Consider the following 25,997-nt stretch of genomic DNA (forward strand, 5'->3'; position numbering starts at 1 on the left):
CACCTCTAAGAGGGCAACTCCATTTTTCCCATGTGTCAGAAATTAGTTTCCAGCAATATATCAACTCCACTTAAATCTATCCCCTGAGAGCCAGATTTGACACTTTCCAACACGCCTACCTCACGCAAGACGTTTCCACCTCAACAGCCCCAGTTCTACAAGAGGAATTTGTAGATACGTGAGAACATCTGTATCAGTAACAGGTTTTGTGCTAGTTTAGCCATAGCTTCAGGGATGAGCACTTTCTCAAAAATGCTGCCTTTCGGCACAAGGCCAGTCACAACAGGAATACTAAATTGGAATAGCAATGATTCTTAAGTCCACATCCTTACCTGTTTGCACAGTCTACACCACGAGTAAGTAAGAATGGTGTGCTGGTACCCAGGGACCGGGGAGTCCAGCTCCTTTAACACAATTTGCACACAACCTTGTCCATGAACAAAGCGACGAATGTGGTGCACCATTGGTGTTTCACAGAACATGCTGGGGCATTGGTAGGAAGGCCTTACAGAGAGAAATGGAAACACTTATGAATGATCATATGCTAGGCACTGCTGAAGAACTGATTCAACATATCTAATATGCATTTTAATATGATGGTACTATTTACCTTTACTGTAAAATTTTCCTAAGCCTTTAGTGAAGGCTGTTTCTGCAGAGTGAATTGTACTCATTTAGAAATAGCATGTAGGGAAGTTCCCTTGCCAGCAATGGCTGTAATAGGTCCCAAAAGCAGTGACTAGATAATGGTTGCTATCACAACCATTTTTACAATGAGTCACTTTCTACCAACATATTCCATATAGTCCACAAAACATGGATCAAGCACCTGGAAGTCCTTGGCACCAAATTAGAAGGCTACTTTGGCAGTGTGCCAGAGCAAAGGCTACTGAGGACAAAGATGTGCCAAAGAGCCTTCAAAATGGTAATGTTTCAGCTCCTGAAGGAAGAGGTGAGCAAAATAGTGCCATATAACCTCTTTGAACAGAAAAAACCCTTTCTTTGGATGGGTTTTCTTTTAAGTCAGGGAAGAGAGACTGACATAAAAAATAAAAGGCGAATTGTTTAGGTAGCAAAGTGAAATAGGGAAATCTTCAAAACCAGAAAGAGCCTAAAAAGTCCAGATACTCCTTGCTCATATAAAAAAAAAAAAAAAGAATTTTAATTACTGAAACTGTGGAGACTGAGAAGCATTCACTTTAGCACACACTAGCTAGTCAGCAGAGAGAAATAAGAACTTAAAAATGGGCAGCTAAGCTCCTCCTCCTCCTCATTGATCAGCACAAAGAGAAATACTTGTTCGTCCAGAAGGCTGAACATTAAAGCATTTTGCTACCGCAAGCAGCCAATGGAGAGAACAGAGTAATCTTGTCTTTTGAAGAGCCACAGGCTACCTAGCCAGCTTCACAGCCTACTGAGATTCTGTATGGGGTTCTGGCAATACTGGTTATTACTGAAACATAACAACTTGCACCTCTGCCAGATGAAATAAATAATACAGTACTTTGCCAGGGCTAAAAGTATTCTGAACCATTTACATTAGCCACCTCTCAGATATGACAAAGCCTTACTCAGAGACATTCAGATAACACTAATGGAGCAGGTTTTTTCCAGAACTCTTATGAAAGTTCAAATAGGAACCTCAGAAAATTGTGATCAGTACAGTTGCTTGTCTTGAAAAACAGCCATTTGGAATACATGCTCAGACTCTTAACTAGGCCCTCAGAGCCCTAATAGCTACAAGAAAATGCTAAGTGAACACATCTGTCTTTATGAACTTGTAAGTCTTGTTTTGTAATCTGTTTGACTTCCTCATTAAAGGAAATAAGAGGGACAGGAAAGTGGGAAAGCAGTGGATGTATTCGCTTGTAAGAAGTGAGCATGAGTACGTAAATTCTCAAATCCAGTTCCTGTTTCACTACAGCATGATAACAAAGCAAAGGGAGCCACTGATTTAAGTGCTAAGCTTTACTAGGACACAATCAGCTCTTCAGACTTGCATGCTATTCTCCTAAGTGCACAGGGAGTAGAGTCTATGAAGAAGGTGGCAGGCCAACTTCACAGAGCTATCAAAAGCTTTTGTTCTGTTTAGAATTAGATTTAGAATAAATTCCTCCTCACCTGAAACAGTAGCGCTCCAGAAAAATCCCTAGAGTCAGGTCATTTTTCCCATAGAACTCCATGGTCACAATCCTAAAGCAGAGAAAGAAAAGCTTTAGAGGGTGGATGCTGCCACTGTTAGCTGTGCAATAGCCTTTAGGTGCACAGATCTGCACCCACTGCTGGCTTGTTTTCAGCCCTGTATACCTTCAAAGGCTTTTTTCCTCTTGACTATCCTTCCTAGATCCCTGCTATCAAGTTTGCTAATAACGAGATAAGAGTCCTACTAGAACAACTTTAAACTTGACATTTAAAAGTTGAATACCATTTAACTGAACTTTTGAAGATCATGTTCCAGAATATCTAGGCACAGAAGTCTAGACAGCTTGAAGCCCCAAACACTAACATTTAAACAGTTACAAAAAGTGTACATCCAGAAGATGAAAAAAGCCTTAAGAAAACCTTATTCTTCTAGAAGATTTAATAGCAACTTTCATTTTCTCAGAACCTGAGGTCATCAAGTCACTTAACATGTGTAAGTATCAGTTCAAGCGTCACAATTCAGACATCTCTAATATCAGTAATTTACATCATCTTATTGTTGCTGCTTAGCAAGCTTATCACCACCTTCTTTGGTTCAATTCTAAGCTTTTACAAGAACTCTAGACCTTTCCTTGTAAGAGAGCCATCTACATTTTCACCTGAGCTAGATGAAACACCAAGACCCGTCCTGTTTAGCAGAGCTAGAAGCATGTCATAAGTTGCACACAATTAACAAATTACAGCTCCCTAAGCTGGAAATACAGTTAAAGCTCTTAACGCCACTGACTATAATATGAGAAAGGTAGCAATATATTCAAATGCCACTCTCAGATAACACAATCTAGACGTATTCTGAGATTCTCTCAAGGCTTATTTTTGGGCTTGGACATTCTTCTGTGTTTATATACACTAACTATTCCCCACAAGACTGCATGCAATGCCCTCCTCACACATATATCACTCTGCAGTGAAAGGACCAACTAAAGCATTCAGTTGTAGGCCTTCATTCATACCTTCGGGATTACAAAGGGATACTGCTCTGGATCCACCTGACCAGGCAAGACAAAATTCTTTTGGCAACAGTTCCTGTTACAGGATGGGCACAACCTACCAAGGAGTCCTCAAAGAAATACCGCTATGAGGCAAGTACTGACCTTGACTTAGGAAAAAAGATAGCAACTATACAAACTGTAGAGGAGTAGTTTTCATACCAGGGGCTAACACAGGCACTTGGAGCATTGCTGGACTGAGCAGAAGAGCTACTGAAGAGAACACAGAGCCTCTGATGGTTTACTGGACTCAGGCAATCCACCTAGTAGAGAGAAAGCTACTCATTTACTGGTTACAGACACCTCCATCCACACACAACTCCCGTTGACAAAATTCTACTCTAGTAGTTTTATTTACAGACAAATCTCTGCTTGCTCCTTTTGTACACATTAACCTTGCATTATCTCTGAGTTTCAGGTAGACTTGTACCATGTATAATTGCTAACTACCATTTTTAGAACAGCATAACCGATGTGCATAATGAAACCAATGTACCCATGTGTTTCTGTGGAAAGGAAGCTAAGGGAAACAGAAAACAACAAAAGCCCCGAGACAAACATCCAGACTCTCCAAAGCATTGTACAGTTTAGGACACCCTGGAGTCAAAACTCTGCCAATATATTATAGCTCAATTATTCTTTCAGGCTATAGAAAGACTTCCAACTTTCTGTCCTCCGTGAAGAGATTTACCATGCTGCTGCTTGAATAGAGCCGTTTCCCCTTCCACGCCTTACAGAACTACGAAGTTACCAAATACTTTTCTTTCATCACTGAATAAATTTAAAACAGCATCAACCAGCCTTATACAGAGCACGGGCTAGTCTTACAGTTTGTAAGATTATGGCCTGTGAAGCTACACAGATTTACATTTAAGCACCAATTAAAAAGTGATTTCTGCTCATGAACTTGGGGGCTGATTGGCTCAGGAACCAAAATATTTGACTATTTCAAGAGATCAGTTCTGCTACTCTTGTTCATAGACTTTTTTCCTGAACAGCTTCTAGTTCAAGAATGTCCCAAGATCCTTTTCCTCAAATACAGGTTAGTTGCTTTCATGGCAGTTTCCCAAAACTTTAAATATTTTCATTACAAGCACATACTGCCTTGCTTTGAAATTTCAAAGAAGATTCCACACACACCCCCCATTATGAGATTCTCACATTTCTTCAGATCACTCAAACTTTTACAAAGAGTCAAATCCTTTAATGTAATTACAGCCTACTGCTGTTTCCATGACATTAAGCCCTCTGAAGGTGGAAATATTACACTTTTAGAAATCACTTATACAAAGAGCAAGAAAGCTCAGTTTCAGAAACTTCTTTAAGTTTGCTCCCCCTTCATGTACTCATTTTCAGAAATCAGTCATGTACAGCTGAGCTGAACAGGCAATGTAATACACTGATTCTTGGCTGACTTTGTGCATTTCTCAGGAAGTAGAGTCTCACAATCTATTCCCTTCTCAGGAAAATTTTGCAGTCAGTCTCTTGTTCTGCTTTCACATAGTCCTTGGCTATATTGACTTGTTTAAGTGTCCAGAGCACTGCAATCTAAAATGCAGTTTTGATCCAGCCAAATAAAACCACTAAAACCAGCTCTGGTTTAATGTTTAATAAGAGACACTACACCTCGTGTATTACCAGGAGAAACTGATGTAACCTGGTTTTTTTAGTAACATAGCTTTGAATCCTACCTTATGAGACCATGAAGATTCACTCTGAGCCAGTCCCTTTTCATCCTCTTCAGTTCTGCACACAGTTTTTCCAGTAGGGACACTAGACACATCCTTACTTTGGGCAAAGGGATCCGTGCTTTTCTGTAGTATCCTCCCTCCTCTGGCCCGATAGTCAGCCAGCATTCTGGCTAAGCTCTGGCTATCACCTACATGTTCTGCTATTCTAGTATTAACCAACTCGTGAGAAGGTAAGATTTGGATAGCCTTAGCTTGGATACTCCCATTCATCCCTTGTAGTCCAGAGAGATCCCGCAATAATTGTCTCTTCCTTCTGCTCTCCAACTCCTTGTATTCCTTATTGAGGAGAGGAGACCAATAAACTTGCTCAGGGAAGTATTCCCGGGCAGGGCACCTCATGCCTTTTTCAGTCAAAAGAAATGGTTCACGGAACATCATTACAGGAGAAATACAGAGAATGACATCTTTCAACTCCTGCTTAAATGCTGCAGAGTAAGTCTTGAGACGATCCTCAGAAGAGGTTACCTCTTCCATGACATATAAACCAGTATCATCCTGGAGAGGGTCTCTGAAGACTCTCATCTGACTCTTGGACTCCTGCAGATAACCTGCCTGTTGAAGGGGCTCTAGTGTCTGGCTGTCCAGAGTGACCACATGCTGGTCTATGCCATGGAGGGGCAGCAGGGATGTTTCAGGTATTGCAGGAGGTACAGAGTTGAACACTGGAAATGGTGACTCCACTTTGTGGTGCTCTTGCTGTTTTGAGGATGCCATTTCAAGTTGACTGTTCTCTTGGTCACCTCTCTCAAATAAACCTCTTTGTTCAAGTGAGCTGACCTCATCAGAGGATGCTGACTCAGAGATTACAGGCAACTTTTCAGAGGATAGTTCAATGTCTCTGACTGCTGTGCTGAAATCCTCGCCATTGAAGAGGTTCTGTTGTTTGTTTTCATCTCCTGGCTCCTCAATAAGGGAGTGAAAAGAGGTGTTTTTGGTCAGAGTAGGGGGCATGGCAAACTCATCCATAAGGAAAGAGATTTCCAGCTGGGAATGATAAGCCACACAGACCATGAAGATCAAGATCTCCTTCACACGGGCCAGCTCATACTCTGCAGCACCACACAACTTGATAGTGCAACCCAGGTGCTGGGGACACCCTTCAAAGAACATCAGGGTTTTTGTCTGATCTAGAAAAAAAAAAAAAGAGTTAGGATGACAACTACAGTTAACCTGCTCTTAGGTATCTCACACACTGAAGAGACTGTAACAGAAGCTAAGAGCAAGTAACATGGGTAGCACAATCCAGCTGCAGAAATTCACACCACTGTACTGAAATTAAGTTATTTTTGCAAGCAAAACAAGCATTTGCTATAAAACTTCTCCTGTTTTGTAAAACAAGTCATCATAAAGTCCAAGTTAAGGCCACATGGAACACATTGGCCTAAGTAGTGTATTCTAAGATCACTCTAGACTCCTCAGCAGTGAAGCAAAAGAACCACTATCCTCCCAGGCACATTTGCTCATCCTTACAAGTCCAAAGCCTACAAGATTTTGAGTGCAATTTAAAGGCTGGAAGGGGGCAGGGGAAGTGGAAGGGGAAGAGATGCAAAGACTGCATCTCCACAAAGATTTGCATCAACAGCATTTATGTGTGCCAGATAACCTTTGCAGACTTCCACTGCCTAAAGGGGGTTACAGGGAAAAAGGAACCTGATTTCTCAAAGGTGCACAATGACTGGACAAGGGGCAGTGCGCATAAATTGCAAGAAGGCAAATTTTGATTGGATATGTTAAGGTTGGTCCAGGTGATCTTCTGAGGTCCCTTCCAACCCAGGCTATTCTATGATTCTCTGTAGACAAATTCTTTATGCTGAGGGTGGTTAAGCAACTGAACAAGTGCCCAGACAGGCTATGAAATCTCCATTCTCCAATATTTTCAACAGTTGGCTGACAAAGGCCTGAGAAATCTGATCCTGCATTGAAATTAATCCTTCCTGTTTTGAACAGGAAGTTGGAATAGATAAACTCCAGGGTGGTGGGAGGAGAAAAGAGTTTGGAAGGAAGAAGCCAGCCTAATTACACTCAAGTGCGTCTCATCTTAGTAAGATCATTCTTTTGTGCCCACAGCCAGTTCACTGTAGTTCCAAGATGTAACAGAAGTAAAGAAAAATGAGTAGGAAGGATAATACTTGATCGCACAAGGCACCCAACAGTTCAGATCTAGTTAAGAGGAGCAAAGCATTTATCCTTGTGCACACACAAGCTAAGACACATCAAGCTTTACTTACCATTGGGCAACTGAAAAACTTGCATATAAAATTTATGACAGGTTCCCAAACGTGGTTTGGTTAACAGTTGATCCATTGACATCACTAAGTCTCCCTGGGTCATTCGACTTACCCGGTCTAACACTTGCTGTAAAAACGGAAAGAACAGTAAAAATCTACAGTGCAAAGAGGACACTAGCATCCTTAGCTTGCTCTTAAAAAAAATGAAAACAAAAAAAAAATGCCAGAGTGATCCAGGAAATCTCTGAGATGCAAACTCTGGGTTAAACCCAGTCACACAAACACACACCCACAATATAAAAGAATCTTAGAAAAGCAGTTGGGTAAGTAGTTCTGGTGAGAGGTAAGATTGTGCCCTTCCTTGGGGATATCTGGATCTGTTCAAGTGAAAAAAGTTTCAGGAGGTACAGTGCAGTCAGCATAGCGCTGGCTATCAGGAGCTCAGCCAACTCCCACAGCCACTCTCTGTTTGGCTGTCTGTATGTACCCTGCTTCACAGGGACAGAGAGGCTCTCTGGGAATCACTGAGGACCCATGCAGGATTTTGCTACAAATAGGAGTCAGAGTCAACTAGAACCAAGCCAGGGTACAAGGACCTACCAAGGAAAAACACAGCAGAGTAGCTGTGAAGAGCTGAGGAAAAGTTACTCTATAGGTTTGCCTGTCTCGCTCTCTTGGAAGAGAAGTACCATTAAAAAAGAGCCCAGGTTTGGCTAGAGAAGAAAATAAGACAACTCTTTGCTTTCTCCAGGGAGCTTGCTACAAGGAGAAATCAGAGATCCACCACAAGGATCTGACTCTGACAGGAAATGCTCACCGGCTTGACATTGATGACCAGAGTGATACCATGCTCTAAGAGCATGTCCTGGGCAATTCGGGACACAGTCTTCTCAACAAGGACCAAATTAGGCCTGACATCAACTATCCGCTGTACATAGTTCTTCAAGAACTCCCTTTCCTGCAGGCAGGAACAAAGTATGGCAGTTAACTACTGCAAGCCCATCTGGAAAAAACACTTAAATGCTTAATATTACTTTCTCTCTCATTTATATACTGACCTTTCCTATAAAACAGGGAAACCAGCTATCCAGAAAGCACCATCAGTTGCCCATTGTGCACATTTCCCCACCCCCACAGCGTAACACCCAGTTTATCAGTGATTTCTTATATGCACTAAGAGCACATTAGGATATAGTCCAATGACAGTCTGAAGTAAGAGACTTGCAGCAGAATCCAAACAGATATGGACCTTACATCCTTATATGGAAAAGGCTTTATGCTCAAAAGGTGCTAGAATTAGAGCATCCTAAACCAAAGCTGTTTGCTGTATTGTGTTCTCCACCTTCAGATACATGCTAATGTTGAGTGCTGGCACTCAGAGACACTTCAATTCACGAAGAGTATGCCAGTACAAGTCTGTACATAGAGCCTCAGTCCCTAAATCTGTACTTGGGGACAGAACTTCTGCAGTGGGATCCCAAATGCTGTGCACTGCAAAATTGCTCTTCTACCCATGCCAACCTTCTGGCTTCATCTCACTATCCCCCCCTGCCCCCTTTTATTACCATGCACAGAAAGAGAAAGCAGGGCTGCAACTCTACCAGAGCTAAAGGCCTACACTGCTAGAGGGAGGATACAGCTTCCCAAGCCAGGTATTCTCAAGTGTGTTATTGCAGCTCACATCAGTCAGGTTTTAAAAGTTCTGTGCAAGAGAAAGATACCACAAAAGCAGTTTGCCAGCTCCTCAGAACACAAACATTTGTGTTAGTGTAGCAAAGATAAAGCTTTTGCTAGAAGCTAAGCTTTTCAACTGAACTAGTATTTCTGTAGTATTTTCTGTCCCATAGGACTTTAATGCAGATAAACAAATAGTTGTGATGGTGTTCTGAAGCAGACACTGAAATAATCAGAGACCAATATTTAGAGAGTATACTAGGTAACTTCTACCCCATTCAGACAAAGCACAGGTCTCAGTTTAAGCTTTTACTAGAAAACCAACTCACTAGGCAGAGACAAGTTTTGTTGCTAAAGCTTTCATACCTGTCATCCTGTCTATTATAATCACCAAACAGAAGTGGTCTTAAATGCATGTAAGGAAAGAGTCAAATACAGAAACAAACATTACAGCCCAACCTCAGTAGCGCACCAAATACCCTTGTTATGAGTATCCTGGCAAACACCTGAAGATGATTCTCAGACAGGAATGCAGTGTGTTAAAGAAAAGGTCTATCCATTTCAGTGTTTTCATACTTAAGGCACCTCCCTGCTCACAGGGGCAGGGCACCTATTCCGAAGTGACATTTTGTAGTTCATCACTTCATTAGGTTGGTTCTTGTCCCATTTTTCCAAGCCTGACAAGAAATAACATGGGTGCAACCTAACCCTTACCTACACTAACTTTTCTAGTATTTGTTCACGCACTTAAACCATATCTAGCTCTGACCTTCTGAATCGTATGTTCCTTACACAGTGTATCGTTAAAAACAATGTGTTTTCTAAAATGCTGCATTTAATTACGAGGACCATAAGATCGCTCTCAGTACATGTAACATGATGACAAAAACCCTCAGCACAAGACAACAAGTTTGTACCTTATTTACTGCAGGAGTTTTCTTAGCTAGCTGCTAGAAAAGGAAATTTTTCTCTTTCCTATGCAATCTCACTCACTTAACTCCACCTTACACACTGAAAAAAATCAGATGTGCACTGATCATCATTTTGTTTGAATCACTAGACCTCAGGCAATTTTAACCAAGAACAAAAGCATGCTCTCACCTGAAGTACTATAGGGTCTATGCAGGTAAACTTTGTTTCTTCTCGATAGAGGTACTCAATTGAGCACTTGAGCAGAAGAATTTTGGGATTTTTTAAGCAAGAGTTCATCTAAGACAGACACAAAAATAGTTAAAACAAAAATACAAACACCTGGAAGGGAAAAAAAGTACACAAGAAAAAAAAAAAGACAGACTTCCCATGATTGATTCCTACCCCACCCCCCCCACCCCCAAAATAAGTGTCTCGGCTATCCCCCCCTGCAGACCCAACTACACATTATTCCCTCTTACGAAGATGTTATACCCAGTTGCTGGAATTTCACAGCTACTGTCCAGCAAGACTGCAATGCTAGAGGTTTCTACGGTCACCGCTAAGAACCCCAAAGTCTTGATACACTTTGAAGCCTCCAACCAGATCACTTTTATCTTGACCTCCTGCCTTATTTAAAGGCTCACTTTACTACATTGTCATAAGTCAGAACCACAAATGCCTTTTTCTGGCTAAAACTTGGGGTAATTATAGATGCCTTCTGGGGTGGTAGGGGTGGAAAGGATGTTTTTCTATACATGCATGAGGAAAAACTTCCCACCCCTAGAATCTCTGGGCTAAAAGAAAACAGCTTGGAAAATAAATGCTTTACAGCTATTCTTGTTTAGGGTCTCAAACTACAGAAAGCTCGTAAACCTCCTGAATGGTGAGAGAAGCTTCATGACACAAGAAGGAAGTCCCAGCACACTTGTTTCCTCAGCATGCACTACAGCCAGCACTTGATTAATCAAGCCTGCATTACCTTTTTGTGTGCAACATTCTTAGTGCAAACAAATCCATTCACCACCATGGAGTCAAATTTCTTTCCACCAGGGATCTAATAAAGCAAAGAACATTTTTAGAACTGTCATACACTCCCATAACTTCTAATGCAGTAAACCTAATACACAGAATACCTATTGTAGCTGATGTGCAAGCTTCAGTTATACCCTCAATTATCAGATGAAAGATCAGATACAGTCATGCTGGACACACAACTCTTTTCCTTTAAAGTCTGGCAAACTAAGGACAACATGAAAACAAGTACTAAGTTCCAGGATCTCTACACCCCTCCCAACAGATGCATATTTGTTAAACTAGGTACACTCTGAAAGATAATAAGGGAACCTAACTTCTATAGGCCATGGGGAACATATACCTTTGCACATGCCACTTCCACTAACAACAAACAAGTTGTAAGGAAAGGAAGGAGGGGGAAGGAATGAGAAAACCAAACAAACCTCTACCTACTATTTGAACACAACAAACACTTGACTGGTGTGCCTACAGTCACAACCAATCACAGGAGTAATAAATGACATCAAACAGGTTTCTGAATAACAAGTTTCAGAGGACATTTCTGTTACCAGCATGTGAAAACAACAGACAGCCACAAAGAGCTTTCACCTCTGAACATCTGCTCTTTGAACTGGAGTTTCACGAGAGGCAGCAACAACTGATGCTGCCTGAAGAGATGCCATAGAGCTACCACCAGAACCATAAGGCTCTCCTCATATCTTACATGGCTTCCAAACAAAAGAGGCCTCCTGAGGTGAATTTTGCCAAAGAAATAAGCCCAAGCCTTTGATCCTCAGTCACACTAGCTCCTTGGAGGTTAGTTTCACATCAGCCTCTCAGAAGAAAGTCTGCATGCCACAACTCCAGCCTTGCAGTCTGACAATGTCAACACTGGGCCATCTGGCAGAACTGGATGCACCATCCCACAACAATTAAGTTTTCCTCTTGAAGAAAGTCGTTGTACTTGGCATGGGAGGAGTTCAATCCTCCATAATGGATAGTTATAGAGCAACAGATTGCTACACAGAGTCCTGCAAGCTACTTATCCAACATTCAGTACATCTTCAATCCAAGCACAAAACAAGCAGAAACCAAAAAAGGAAGCAAGTCATTACAGAGGTGTTGCTCTTTGCTACCTTCTGCAGCCTACAGCCTGAAAGAAGAGGTCAGCTCCAGGGCATTAAAGCGCCTTTCACAGAATGCAAAGTTCCTTCCGTGCAACTTTTTCTAGAACCCAACCTTATCCAAAGCCCATGTTGGCCAATTACACCACTGAACATGCTGGGGACAGTGGAAAGGGGACTCTTCTCTTCAAACAAGGGCTGCTGCCAGCAGCTGCATCCTTTTGTTTCCCTACATCCACTGTTCGAAACTTACTTTTTTGATGTGGACAAACTGCCGGATATCCATGTCATCATCTCTGTTCTTGACATCAGGCCGTACAGTTTGAACTACCTGGCAGACCACAGGTACAATGATATCCCTCCAGGACAGTGACAGGGACTCATTGTACAGAAGCTGCTGAAGCAGTGCCATCATGTGGTTGTGATTAGCAGACCTGTAAAAAAGGCAAAACAAATAGATTTCTCATGAGAAAAATAGAGAGCAGTGATTAGTTACAGTCACATTTTGGAAGTAAATCTCTTAAAGTTTACAGTGCAGGAAGTCCTTTGAAGGAACAGCTGCCTAGAACATTCTACAGTCAACTCTGGCCCTGCACTTCAATATATAAAAATCACAGGGGAAAAAGCAATAAAAAGATACTGTAAAAATGCTGTTTTCTTAATGCAAATTAGTTCCTCGTATTGTCCACTGCAGATCAAGCCCTGCTGAAAGTTGGTGGAACAGAGAGGCTTCAGGAATTGTTACTCAAGATACGCAAATTCCTTTTTCTACATGTTTCTTACAGCAGCCTTTCCATGGCTTGTTTCTCCCCATTCTCTTCTCTCAGCAGATCCAGATTGCTGTGGTGCCAGCCTAGGGGTGTGAAAAAGAGTTCTTTGGACTTCTCCTCCACCCTCCTGTTGAATAATGACTCTGCAACAGACAAACAAACTGTGTTAATATAAGGTCACAGTTGAATGCCTGTGTCTTTCTGAAAGGCTACTTTGAAAAGGAAAGTATTTACTAAGATGTAAGTCTAAGCGTCTTGAAATACTGAGTTGGAGCTAGACGTCATGGTAACATGATGCAGAAAACAGTATTGACTATAACAGTGGTAAGTATACAAAGGAAAAGTGAGCTACTAAAATCTTTGTACTGCCAGTATAGAGCATACTGTTTTCTCTTCTGGAACTGAATTGTTATCAAGTTTGTTAAGACAAGGAAAAAAAAAATCTCATATCTCAGTTTTGCCTATAAATAAGTAGCAAATTCCAAATACTAAGATTACGTATTATGAATATACACGATCCCTTTTAGACTTAGAACATTGGTCAAAGGCACTAATTTGATCCACAAAAAGCTGCTGCTTTGCAGACATCTAGGTATAAGTGGCATTAAAAGATCTAGTTATTTCATTCAGGCTGCAGCAAAAGTATCAAAAATATCTTGGTAAAGGCAGTGTTTAGCACATCTCCCAAACCATATTTTTAAAAAATGCTATGCTACCATTTCACGTGTCAGGCTTTTGAACCTTTATGTGACTTGCAGCCCTGATCTCACACACCACCTCTTTGCTGCTCAGGTGCAGAAGGAGCTGCCAGCAGGCTGGTTTACCTAGCCTATGTCACAGTATTTAGTACTACAGAATCCTCAAGGATCTTCTGTCAAGAAAGTGGCACAGGCTTTTCAAAAGATCTCAGCACATCTTCTCATCTTCATTCACCTAACCATCACATACACAGGTATCTCTCCGCTATGATAAACAGGATGCCAATGACGGCTGTATCCATTGGGTACAATTTTTTTAAAATCCTAAATGTCAGCATGAACTATAGCCATTTCTGGTTTTGGAAACAAAGCATGTTTTAACAGTATAAGAGAGTCCTCACTTGGAGGGGGTCCACCACTTTCAATCACTATATTGTGTAGTAACCCCTTTGAACTGTTCTCTGTTTTGCAGTACCACGATTAGAGGTTATTTCAGCAGAGTTTTGTGTGCTTTGAAAGAGTTACTAGATTATTTCCCACACAGGTATTATGATATTATAGAAGGAAGTTATAAACTTCCCAATTCTCATAATGGCTGACTATATTGTAAGTCATTTATACTAGTAGTGTATAAATTTTCATCAGCAAGTACATAAGCCTGCAGAGTTCAAGTTTAAAACTCCTCAGAGTGCATGGCACAACTGCAAAACCCTTATACACTAGTTATCTGAGCAGGACTATTGAAAAAAAAGACTCTTTAAAAACAACAATTAACTTCTTCCAGATGCTCCATACCCAAAATCAGGTGGGTAGAAGATTAATAGAAGTTACATTGGCTTTTCCCCTCTCCTTTCTCCTGCAAAAGCTCAGTTAAAAACTAAGCATCAGTTTAATCAAAGACTTTATTTTTCTGGCTGCAGAGGCATTGGGGGTTTCCCTCTTATTTCCTCCTCTTACGAGCTCACAAAAATCAATAGCATTAACTGGGAGGAAAAAAAGCCCACAATTGCACCTGGCCACGATATTGAAAGGCACACGGTTTTCAAAATTCACAATGGCATCTCATGGCCTTTCATTTCAGAAGTAGTAGCAGTGGTCGTAGGCATGATGGGAAACACAGAAAGATGTAAGAGGTGAAGCTTTAAGCTACTCTGGAGAAGAAGTGCAATTAATCATATCACACCTTCATTTGCTTGCACAGAAAGTTAAATCAGTGTCTGTTACATAAGTTTGTAGGTGGGGAATCTGTGAACAGACTTGCCACTTACACTTATTTAAAAAAAAGTAAAAGCTTTTCTTTGAGTGCCTTTGAATGAAGAAATCTGAGAAGTGAAAGAAATTTAAGCTTGAAAGTGCTTTCAAAAAAGTTAAAGTATAGTTTATATATCAGTTTTGCCACAAATAAGTTCAGATTTACTGTCAAGTAAATCTTTCTAAAGGGTCAATGCCTTATTAAAGGAGTATTGAGGAGTTTTCATCATTATATTAAAACCACACAACAGCAACATTTGAAGTTTCTCCTTACCTTTAATAAAAGCATCACTTATAGAGAACATCTGTTGCCCTCCGTTTTCAGGATTCAAGTATTCTGAAAGAAGAGAGAAGAGGGAGATAGGCGGAGACAAAAAAAAATGACAGGTTACACTGGTGCGCCCATATAATTACAACGTACACGCCCACACCAGAAGAAGCAGTATTACTCATTTAAGTGTTGAGTCACCAATTTAGCAACAGCTTGATGAGTGGTCAAGACAAGAATATCCTCTCATTCTTGTTCTATCAAAAAGTTCCAAGATGACAAGAAAATAGTATTTATTACTGTGAAGGAAACAAAACAAAACAAAGTAGACACAAGTAAAGACTGAACTCAGAGTTAAAAGTCTGCTTTTCCAGTTGACCCACACCACAATTTCCTAGATCTATATACAAATGTTTTAAGCTGCGAGCAGACACTGTGGGAACGTCCAGACACGGAACAGCCTTCTCACTCTGGTCTAAAAATGCAGCTTCAGAAGCCACTTTGCTCTCACACTCCAATGAAGTATCTCAGACTGAGGGAGAGACCAGCCGTAAGATTTATCTTACACAGTGAAGGAAACAAAAGACAACCTGCCTTTCAAGAGCTAGAAGTCTAAAGTCTAAAACAGTTTAAAGTGTTTTGAGCAATCCATGCTGACAGAGGTGGACTCCATGCAACAAAGGAAAGAGTTACATATCACTTTACATATGGGAAATAGGATGAAGCTCCATCTACTAGACTTGCTTAGCTTACTAGATCTTAATCTTTCATGCAAGCTAGCTGGCTACAAAAAGCTTGTTTTCTCCAGAGGCAATTAGCTTGTTGTGCCTTTAGTTGGTTCCTTGCTTCTACAAAAAGGGATTGTACAGTGGGAAAACAAGAGCAATAGCCCAATTGCTTATACAGCGTGATGATGCTAGTTCTGAAGCTAACCCTTTATCACCTTTCCTAAAAATGGTCCAGACCTACTGCCACAAACAGAACGCAAAGCCAGGCAGCTTTCAGACACCAACAGAAAGCAACAGAAAGTTGACAGGACACAAGCAATCACAAGTCTCTGAACAGCAGCACTCAAGAGACCTCTTACATGCCACCAGTTTAAAAATCTGAGCTTGTCTGCAGTTGACCAGTTTGCAAACAGATACTCAATAGATGATCAACGTACCAAAGATAAGTTGCAAGCCTCCCTTGCAGCTTGATGATTATTTGCAGATTCCTTTCATTTCTTGCTTAGATGAAGAGTTTAGCATTACAAGCAACCTACTGCTTGATAAAAGCTGGCTCACCCTCAGCATTCATTCACCCACTGCCCCACAGACTACCTAGAGAAAGTCATGTCACGTTGTACCTACAAACGAGCATGTATACTAGCACCTCCATCCCTCTCCATCTTGCAACAGCCTCAGGGCAGCAGCTCTTACTGTGAACACACTCAAATTAGGTCTGACACATACGCCTGACTGGCATGGGCAAGGCAGGAATTAACCCCAGCTGCAACCTAACCTTAGTTATGCTCTGGACAAAGACACAGGTGGCACCTCCAAACCAGGAATGCTTCTCTTCAATACAGCTTCACCCCCTATAACTTTGCTTCCAACTGTGCCCCAGGGGAAGTTCCTGACAAGGTAAGATACCATACCTCTTCCTAGGCCGGATGGGTAACACACACAGGGGTGTGAGTTTGAGACAGTGAGAGTGGCTAACACACACATTTCTTACCTCACATCATCACTACATGCATCATGCTCCACAGAATGTTGGCGGGGGGAGGAGGTTCTCCGTATTTTGTAGCCTTGCCTGCAAGCAGTTAGCTATCAAGAGATTATCTTACAAGCTCCCCTGAACAGCTTCACCAAAACAAAGCAACAACAAAAAGAACCAAAAAACCCCACCCCAGAACATACAGATTCCTAAGTCTGATATTCAAGGGCATCATTGGAAGCAAATACCACAATGCACACAGAAATCGATAGCTCTCCTCCTGGAAACCAGCAGGTACAGATTTTAAAACCTTACCCATTGCGCTGGTTAAACATCAAAACAGACTGGCCAGCAACCACAGCTTTTCCTCTAGATACACAAACAAGGATGCATGGATCCACAGATATCCACTGAAAACTGACGTGCACCTTTTCAAAAGAAGGTGCACCAAAAGGGCTCCTGGCAACAGCATGCTAAGCCTTGGCAAGCAATGGTGATAAGGAACTGTGTCATAGTTACTCAGATCTTCTTCTCTTTCCCCATCCTAACTAGATGCAGGCATCAAAAACTAACTACACAAAATACCTGCTACCAGGATCAAGGATATCTGGCTGCAAGGACATTTAGAAAATAATGTTTCCCATATTGATAACTGTATCTCTTTTAAAACATCAACCAAACCCCACATTTATAATAAACCACTTAATCTCTTTCCCCAATTTAAAAGCAGAAAGCAATCTTACTTTGTTTACCATTTTGATACACAATATAAAGTACCATTCTCTTTAGGCAGATGATACTATAAATGAGTCACTATACTCACTTGTAAGATACTACAAGCCAGCTAACTTGGAGTCACTGGAATTTCATGGAACACACGAGACATTAGTCAGCCTATAACATCACAAGAATTCCTGCCATTAGACTCAGACTATATACAAACCACCACTCTGTTCTAAGAGACAGCTGGTACATCACAGGCCATTGCTTCAAAGCAGCTGACCTTTGTGACTAGTGGAAATTGCATATCCCTTAATCATTTGAAGAAGCCCACTAACCCCATAGATCTAGCACTGATGTTTTGTCCTGTCAGTCCTCCCCCAATGAAACAGTTGTGAGGAAATTGAGTTACTAGCCTCAAAAGATGGGTGTGATCTTCAGTTTTACTTCATTATTTCAAAGAAAACCAAGTCACTGTCATCCAGTCTAAGGACAAAAGACAATTCCAACGAAATCAGGCCACATACACGTGTCCATAATGGTTATAGGGAAGTTACTGACCCCTGACAGCAGCAAACACACCATGTCACTGATTGACTACAGTACTCTGTTCTTAAAATAACCATGTCCCATTTTACATAGAAGCTAACTATCTAGTCTTGGCTCTCTAATCGTGGTGACACTCAGTAACATCCTGGAAGGCATCTTTTGTTGAATATAGCCAGGATAAATCAGGAACACAAGGTAAAAGTCTCTGCACTCCAACTTCAATATTTCTGGAACAAAGTTTTAGAAGTCATCCATTTCACTACTCTAGGCACTGCAGCATGCACTATAGGGTTTTGTCCCACCTAAGTTTTGAAGGCCTTGAGTAACAAACATTTAAGTACCAATAAAATTTCAGTCTCCCTATTACCAAGAAGTGTTTCTTGCTATTCAAGATGTTGTCATTCATTTTAACTTGTTGCTCCCTGGTTAAGTCTTTCCTCTAAAGACTCTCATGCCAGGAATCCAAAAAAAGATGTACAGTAAGTCCTGTTTTCAAAATAGTCCAGAATTTTCAAAAAAACCTGCAGGATAATACCTACCTCTCCATGGTGTATTTTAATAACTCACATCTCCACCCTACCCCAGTTCCGGGAATATTACTGATACTTTCCCCTCAAGGGAAATCCATTGTCTTAAAACAAGTTGTTCCCAGTTTTCTTCTACAAATTACACTCCTACAGAATAACCTGGTTAAGAGACCACACATTTCAGAAACAGATAACGAACACCAGCCAGCAGAGATTCACCAAAGACAGCAGATGGCTGCCAACATATATAATTCAAAGGCAGAAATCTCTCTTCCTTTCAGTCCCCTCATCACTTGCCTTTACTGCTGATCTCCTCTGAGCTCTCCATCATCAAAATCTTTCTCACAAGGGCTTCAGTTGTAGCTATGAGAAGCCTTGATTTGGTCAAGAGTTTTCGAGAGAGGTAGGCTCTCTTATGTTTCCCCTTCATCATGTACTGCTTTTTGTATAAGGAAATAAAGACTGAGATATGTCTGAAACCAGGACTATCATGCTATAAGTCCTTTAACACTGGCCAGAGCCAAACTGCCTTACTGCCAACACACACTGATAAATATAAACCTGCTACAGCTGTAAATTCATAGAATACTGCAGCACACCTGGGCCTGTTTCAAGCTCACTTATTCCAGCATCCCTCCTTCCTAAAAGGAATTCATTGATATGTTCTCCCTCTCCACACCTTTTCTTCCCTGCAGATGTATTAGCTTTTCATTTGATTAGGGCACGAGCTGGGAAGAAGTTGAAAGGAACCAATAATGAGCTGGTGTCAGTAGTGCTGACAACCCACCCCTACTGTTGAGTCACCTGACATTAATTCAAATTTTGAACCTGTTCTGCTCCTCTCTTAGCGGGGAAAAAAATAAGCAGTTAGATTTCCCTTCTTCTAGACATCTTTTTAGCAAATAACAAAAGGTGACTACAATAGGCACTGATAAATGCCCCCTCTAATTTGCCTCGCTCTCTCTCCCATGTCTAACATACTTTGAAAGTCAGCTGCAGCCACTCACTCTGCCCTCACTCTCTTCAGTGACCATTTCAGTTCAGAAAATGCAATCATAAGGTAAGTCTTGCATTCTGATCCACAACAACAGAAAAGATCCATTAAGACTTTATAGAAGGGTGAATTCATTAAAAGGAGTCCAAATTATTTAACACTGGATCATCTTTTAAAGTTGGAAATACTGAAGGGGTAGGGTGAAACAATAATTAAGAAACTCCTTAGAAGCAGCCAAAGATGGAAGTCTACAAAGCTGACGTAACCGTAGGTAAGGAAGCAGAGCAAAGACATCAATTGCTACCCAACACGTAAAGCAACTAGAATATACTATACCGAAGCCAGAGGCAAGCCCTGGCTTCAGTCAGCCCTTGTCCAATTTAGAGAATGCAGTTGTTAACAGGCAGGCACATTATTTTTTCCATAAGGGTTTTGCTTATAGTTAGAGTCTTTCAATTGAATACTTATTTAGGAGAAAGAACTTTCAAAAGAAGTCTTTAACACCGAGTACTTGATTTCTTCCTACTTCGCTTAAGTGGATGCTATCTTTTGAAAAAATGTTACATATATGAATTACATTAGGCCTTACTGCTCATCACTAAGATTCTTCTGTCAAATATAAGCTTATGAAGGTACAATTAGAAGTCAGCACAGAGCTCTTCCAAGTTAATTTTGTTCATTTGTGGTTTGGGTTATTTTTCTTGCTTGCTTTTCCAGTTTATTCTCAAACTGTAGAGACACACATCAAATTGGTTTATGCATGGACTATTTTTCCACCCCAGTTAGCCAGAAACTGTATATGTGGATCTGCCCTATTATGTATGGGCAGGAGACTTTGCTTCAACTGCAACGAGAAAGTCACAGGGGAAGTTACACAGTCTGCAGAGGTGTTTTAATAGGTCTACTGAGCCTCCTCAGAGGTGAGCATATCAAAACTGCAAGCGAGTGCCAGCTAAATATCTATTTCCTCCTCTGTAAGACAGCTACAAAAGTAGTGTCCAAATAGGTCAGTATTATTAAGGCCCAGCTCTCCATCATGTGCAACTCCAGCTGGTGACTACCTCATACCTTTTTGGTCGGCAGGGTGAGGGGGCACATGTGGGTACTTGGAGTGCTTCTTGATATGGAAGTTCACGTTGTCCAGCTCCACGTTCAGGCTGATGGAGGCGGCCGAATCACTGTCCATTGTGGACTGGAAGCTGCTGACTGAAGTGCGCTTGCTAGGGCTGGCGGAGTCTTTTAGTGTTGGGTAAGGGGGAAGATACAGGGAGGAGAAGGGTTCAAATGGGTATCATGAGGGTACCGGAGAGGAGAAAAATTGTCTTTAATACATAAAGACCAGTGCGCAATACTACAGGAATACAGTATTTTCATAGTTCTAGTCTTATCTTCATGTGTGCATGCTGACATATTGGGCATTCTTTAGTGCACTACTGTAGGGCCCAAAACAAGCAGAAGTCTGCTTGAGAAACAGAAGGCAGCAATTTACATGCTTCTCCTCCATTAGAAGTATGAAGCTTTACCAGTTCCACTAAATACAAAATACTGTATCCATCGTAAGAAACAGGAGGACTAGCTAGAATATAGTTTGCTTAGATCCTTACAGCCCCATGCACACACACACAAACAAACATAAAGCAAGACACGGTTAAGCTACTACGTCCTGAAAGACTGGGGATCACAGGGAAGAAGGCAGAGCGGGAACAAGACTCAAGTGAAACTCACTGGCTAAGTTATCTTCTCCTTCATCAGCAATCTGCTCTGTGTCACTGTCATCAAACTTGATGTCTTTGAACCAGGATGGCTCAGAGTGCCCCTCTACAGAGTTCACAGAGTCACTGTCTGGAGATGGAGTTTCCGAGAACTCCGTGCTCTAGAAAACAAGGAAGAAAAGGTGTGAAAGTACAAGCCTGCTGAAATATTAAGTAGCCTTAGAAAGCAGCCTGCTACAAATGCAGGTCAGACATTTTAAAAAATCAGAGGATACTCTCAGTGGGCTGAGCCAGGTTAGTCACAGAGCCACCCCCCTTGGCATGAAATAGGAACTCTTTCGAACAGGAAACAAGTATTTCTTTACACTTCCCACATGGTTAGTCTCTGCCTCCTCCCCACCTCCACACAAGTTGTGACTAAGTGGCACTAAACAGCAAGTTTATTCTACTGCACATTTTCTGTCATCACATCCAGCTAAGCAGTTTTGAATGCTTCCTCTCCCCAGCTGAGGTGGGTAACGACCATATCCTTTGCCCAGAAACCAGCACATGCAGCTTTTGGTGGAGGCTAACTCTAAGTTACTGGAGCAACTCTGTGACTGACCAAAGTGGCTCTAAGGGTTTCACTCACAAGTCAGGCTCTAGCTGGGGCTACTGTGTCAAAACAAAGCCTGGGTAGAGTGTGAGAACCTGGAGAGCATCTAAGCAATTTCCATCAGCCATCCTGATGCCTCCAGCCACTTCAAGAGGAAGTTCTCACTATCACTCCTTTGGCTATAGTGAGTGCAGCAAGCAACTGAGTCAACAATACTGTTTCTCCTGACTCTTGTCCAAGAGATTGTCCATGAAATCAGACAGTGCTTTCAGCTGATGAGAACAAGAATTGGCTTTAAACCTTGAATAACTTAAGGCCCTTACAAACAGGGATCCACAAGCATTTGCTAGTTAAGGACAAGCTTTTACTAGCAAACAGAGACAGTGCAGTTATCTAGCTGAGATGCCAGATGAAGCCCAGAGCAATCTCAATGGAAGACCACGTGACTGTGGCCAAGAGCTGAAACGTATGAGGAAGACAAGATGCTAATGGCTGCAAGCTTTCTGACTGAGGTCCATGGGCAGCTGAGCCATTCTTTATTGTGAGAAGCTGAAGAACATGGAAGACTCAACTGAATCCTTTCAGGTAACAGAGAGGCTACAGAGATATCTTGTTCAAGTTTAAAAAAAAATGCAATCACTCAGGCCAGTGACTGCTCTTACCCCTCAGCAAGTTTCATTGCTATGAAATACAGTATCATAGTATCTCTGGTCACTGGTTCTCTGCCTCCCCCCTCAGCTAGCCAGTCCTATTTGGGAGACATGACAAAGACCTCCTCCCAATCTTGCATCATGTGGCTAAGGCACTGAATTCTTTATTACTGCCATCACTGGAGATCAGAAGAAGGTTACCAATACAATATATAGGAAGATCCAATACTGTGTATCTAAAATATCCATTCTTTGGAAGTTTTTAAAGAAGGAACTTTGAAACAGAAGACCACCGTTGTGTCTCAGTCACCAGTAATTGCACACAAATTCTAGATTCTGCACATGACAGCACAGCTGCCACAAGCACAGACTGTGCCATTCCAAGGCCTCCGTGGAAGATCTCCACTTTAGGCAGCACTACATGCAACAACTTATCCTCCACAGAGCACAACCCCAAAGCTTTCTGGGCAAACACAACTTTCTCAGGCTTTAAACCACTAAGGAAAAAGGCCTGGACCCCAATTCTCTGTACAGGAGAGCTGATTTAGAAAACATACAATGGCTGCTGAGAACAAGATTAGAAAAGATTCTGGTCAGCAGCCAAACCCAGCAAGAACTGTAGCTTTCCTACCCTTTTACCTGTAACGGTTTGTAGAGAGCATACTCATCTCTGAAGAGCTGATCATGATGACTGACACATTCTAGCCAGCGTCCATCAACCAACGCTTGTCCTATTGCAATGGCTTGGACCCTGGAGGTGTAAGAATAGAGATGGTTTTCTAAGTCTAGTTCTAAACACACATGGTTTATGGTACAAGCATGCTACAAAAGGAAAGAGTCATTTGCTACGCGCTATTTGACTCATCAGTATCCCACTGCCATGTTTAACCAGACACTATTTAAAATATCATGGGGAGGCAGCAGAGTGTACTGGTTCAAGTATGGAGCCAGATGAAGAGACTGCCAGTACTCTAAACCCAGCTGAGGTGTCCAACAGACGATTAAGACATATAGTTTGTGCTCCTCCAATATTGTAGGCTTGAGTTATACACACTGAGCATCTCTGCTGAGTGAGGACTGTTGCGCTACACTTACGAACCATCTCAGTTTTATCTCTGTCTCGCACAGTTAAATACACCAGATTCTTTATACTCGCTTACAAGGTTAAGAGCCTGCCAGCCCCACCAAAAATTTAGCAGTCAAGCACTATTCATGATCTTTGATCCCAGGGGCAAACTTGCCCTTTGTAGTATCAGTGAACATTTTCAGGCAGTCTTTGTAATACACTCACTGTTCTCCAACTGTTTGAGTGATATTCATCTCATAAGCTGCCTCCCACACCGGCTCCCAAACCAGACAGCCCCCTGTGCCCTGTTGTTTTGGGTCACACAGAGTCAGAACCCTACCTTCTTTGGTAGGCAGTAAGGAAGAGATCTGAATTTTCTTTCTCATCTCCCTGCAAAGGGGTCTATCTCTGCAGTCTAAGGTACTCTGTATCAGCTAAAACTCACAACCTCCTGCCACAGAGACAGAAGACACCTGCTGTCCTAAAGCATCAGGGTTACCTTGTGGTTATGTGCCCATTTCTGATGAGCCAGTTGACGAGCTCTTTTCCCACAATGCAGTTGGGATGTGTCCGCAGCCAGTAGCGATGGTCTTGAAACTCCATCCCACTGTTGTGATGGCAGATTTTCTTCCACAGATCTTTCAGCTGGACTGAGTCCTGGACAGGGAGATGTGCAAGTTACTTATTAGTCTGACCTTAGCACTGGTTTCAAGGGCATCAACCTGGACCCTCAGATCAGCTTCTAGATCAAGAGCCCTCCACAAACAGGCATAAAATCTAAGCCATTCTGCACAACCTATGTGAAGGTGCAAACAGAAACAGCAAACAGACATGAGATCAGCTCCTTATACCCTTCCTTTTATATAAAGTTGAGAACAAGGAAGAAACAAAGTGGGTACCCTCAGAGTTAAGGTTTGGGGTTTTTTTTAATGTGGCAAGATTTTGTACTGCCTACAAGATACTTACGTTCTCACTACTGCCCTCTTGCACCCTATTCTCAAACTCAGGTGATGTGTGTAAATATAGAGGACAATGAAAACTCATCCTTTGGAAGAGGGTTTTTCTATATAATCTGTGCTCAGCCTAGGCTTTGTGAAGCGTACTAGTCCATTATCAAGCCCAAATATAAAGCAAGTACTTTACACAGCAATGCACACTGCTATGTTCAAGTTCTGGGATACCATTTCTTATTGAGGATTCCTTTTTTATTGTCCAGTATCAAGCCTTTTTTTAGACACTGCTAGCTTTGGCCACTAAGCAAAAAAGGTGTGTACCCCTCCCAACTCAGTTAACCATTTTTGAATCTGTGGATGTCTTCCCCTCACCACTTGGAACACTTCAGCCTATACCTTGAACTTATATTCAGGACTGTTAAGCATGTGCACCAACTCTTGTGTAGGCTACGCTCCATCCAAACTGACCTGTCTCTCTGCACCTGGCCCTTTTTGCTTTCCCACAGGCACCCTGGCTTGGCACAGCACAATCCACGGTTACAGAGTGGAAACTGGGACCAGGGATTATTTTGAGAGAGCAAAAGAGCACCCCAAGGGGTGGAGAACAGACACTGCAGCTCACTTTCTCAAATGCCTCACTCATTCTATTCTTGTGTAAGAGAAAAAATAAGCTTTAATTAAATTTTAACTGGTTTCAGCTTTCCAGTTAACTGCCAGACCCACATTATTGCACTTTCCCAAGGGTGCCCTGAGATCCAAGAGTTTTGCTCCGCTTCTGTTACTGGACTGGCTTTCTGCTTTATTTCCAGCAGTGGCTGTCCTGGGTATTATCCGGAAACCAACATCAGCAGCTCCCCTTCCATACCAGGTATAGAGTCAAATGGATCAGCGATAGAACACATCACAGGATCACAAGATTTGATGCAACTGGCGATTCCACAGTTCAGCTGCCTTGTAGTTTACCCTTAACTCACGTGGTGAATTCAGTAAACTGGACAAACTGGCAGAACACAGCAAAACCTTTCAACTCAAGGATTTTGACCTCTAGTTCACAGAAGTATGTGCTTACGCCAGTGTACGTACATCCTCCCCTACCTTTTATTTCATAAGCAAAGTTCATTAGTCTTCTGAATGGAATATGTTAAGCTTTAAATTAACTCCTGATACAAAGTCATCTCCACATCCTAAGGGCATTAAATAAACAGTGAGAATTCACAGAAAATCCTACATTAATTGACACTGCATCTTCTGCTCTTACATTAACAGAAGTGATACTACCAATCCTCTTCTCCCCCAAGGAAAGAAACAGACAACTGTTAAACAATGTGAAGCTGAAGTGCATTGAGACTTGACCATCTCGGTCCAAGTTGTGTTCATGGCATTTAAATTTCATTTTTCCTGCATTAACATACACACACGGGCCAGGGTGGTGTAAAGACGTGCCTTAAAAAAGTTTCTCCCTCACATGGTTATCCATTTACAGAGTACCTTGGAAAGGAGCTGTGCAACTGAACAGGAACTAGAGTGTTTCTGCACCCTCAGGAATACTTGTATGCATTTTGCTGACAGCAGGCAAATACCTGACAACACAGAAATTAGCCTTCCTGATTTTAAATTGGCAATAGGGAGCCATCTTGTATCTTTTAATG

General features: G+C 41.7%; 1 protein-coding gene across 2 annotated transcripts in view; it reads right to left on the bottom strand.

Annotated features, from left to right (window-relative positions):
- PIKFYVE (phosphoinositide kinase, FYVE-type zinc finger containing) overlaps nt 1-25,997 on the bottom strand; it is a 61,572-nt gene that overhangs the window by 17,392 nt on the left and 18,183 nt on the right. Inside the window, exons 8-22 of one of the 2 annotated variants that reach the window (XM_059820167.1) lie at nt 23,895-24,052; nt 22,969-23,080; nt 21,098-21,245; nt 20,441-20,608; nt 14,888-14,950; nt 12,678-12,807; nt 12,148-12,328; nt 10,736-10,810; nt 9,946-10,053; nt 7,988-8,128; nt 7,171-7,297; nt 4,883-6,069; nt 3,354-3,454; nt 2,122-2,193; nt 333-504 (exon numbers count right to left, since the gene is read on the bottom strand). In XM_059820167.1, the coding sequence (XP_059676150.1) occupies nt 333-504; nt 2,122-2,193; nt 3,354-3,454; nt 4,883-6,069; nt 7,171-7,297; nt 7,988-8,128; nt 9,946-10,053; nt 10,736-10,810; nt 12,148-12,328; nt 12,678-12,807; nt 14,888-14,950; nt 20,441-20,608; nt 21,098-21,245; nt 22,969-23,080; nt 23,895-24,052 (2,943 nt within the window). Of the gene's footprint in view, nt 1-332; nt 505-2,121; nt 2,194-3,353; nt 3,455-4,882; nt 6,070-7,170; nt 7,298-7,987; nt 8,129-9,945; nt 10,054-10,735; nt 10,811-12,147; nt 12,329-12,677; nt 12,808-14,887; nt 14,951-20,429; nt 20,609-21,097; nt 21,246-22,968; nt 23,081-23,894; nt 24,053-25,997 lie in introns of those variants that run through there. The other variant, XM_059820168.1, reaches the window with a different exon arrangement.

Source organism: Gavia stellata, chromosome 8 (genome assembly GCF_030936135.1).
Source record: "Gavia stellata isolate bGavSte3 chromosome 8, bGavSte3.hap2, whole genome shotgun sequence".
NCBI classification, from domain to species: Eukaryota; Metazoa; Chordata; class Aves; order Gaviiformes; family Gaviidae; genus Gavia; species Gavia stellata.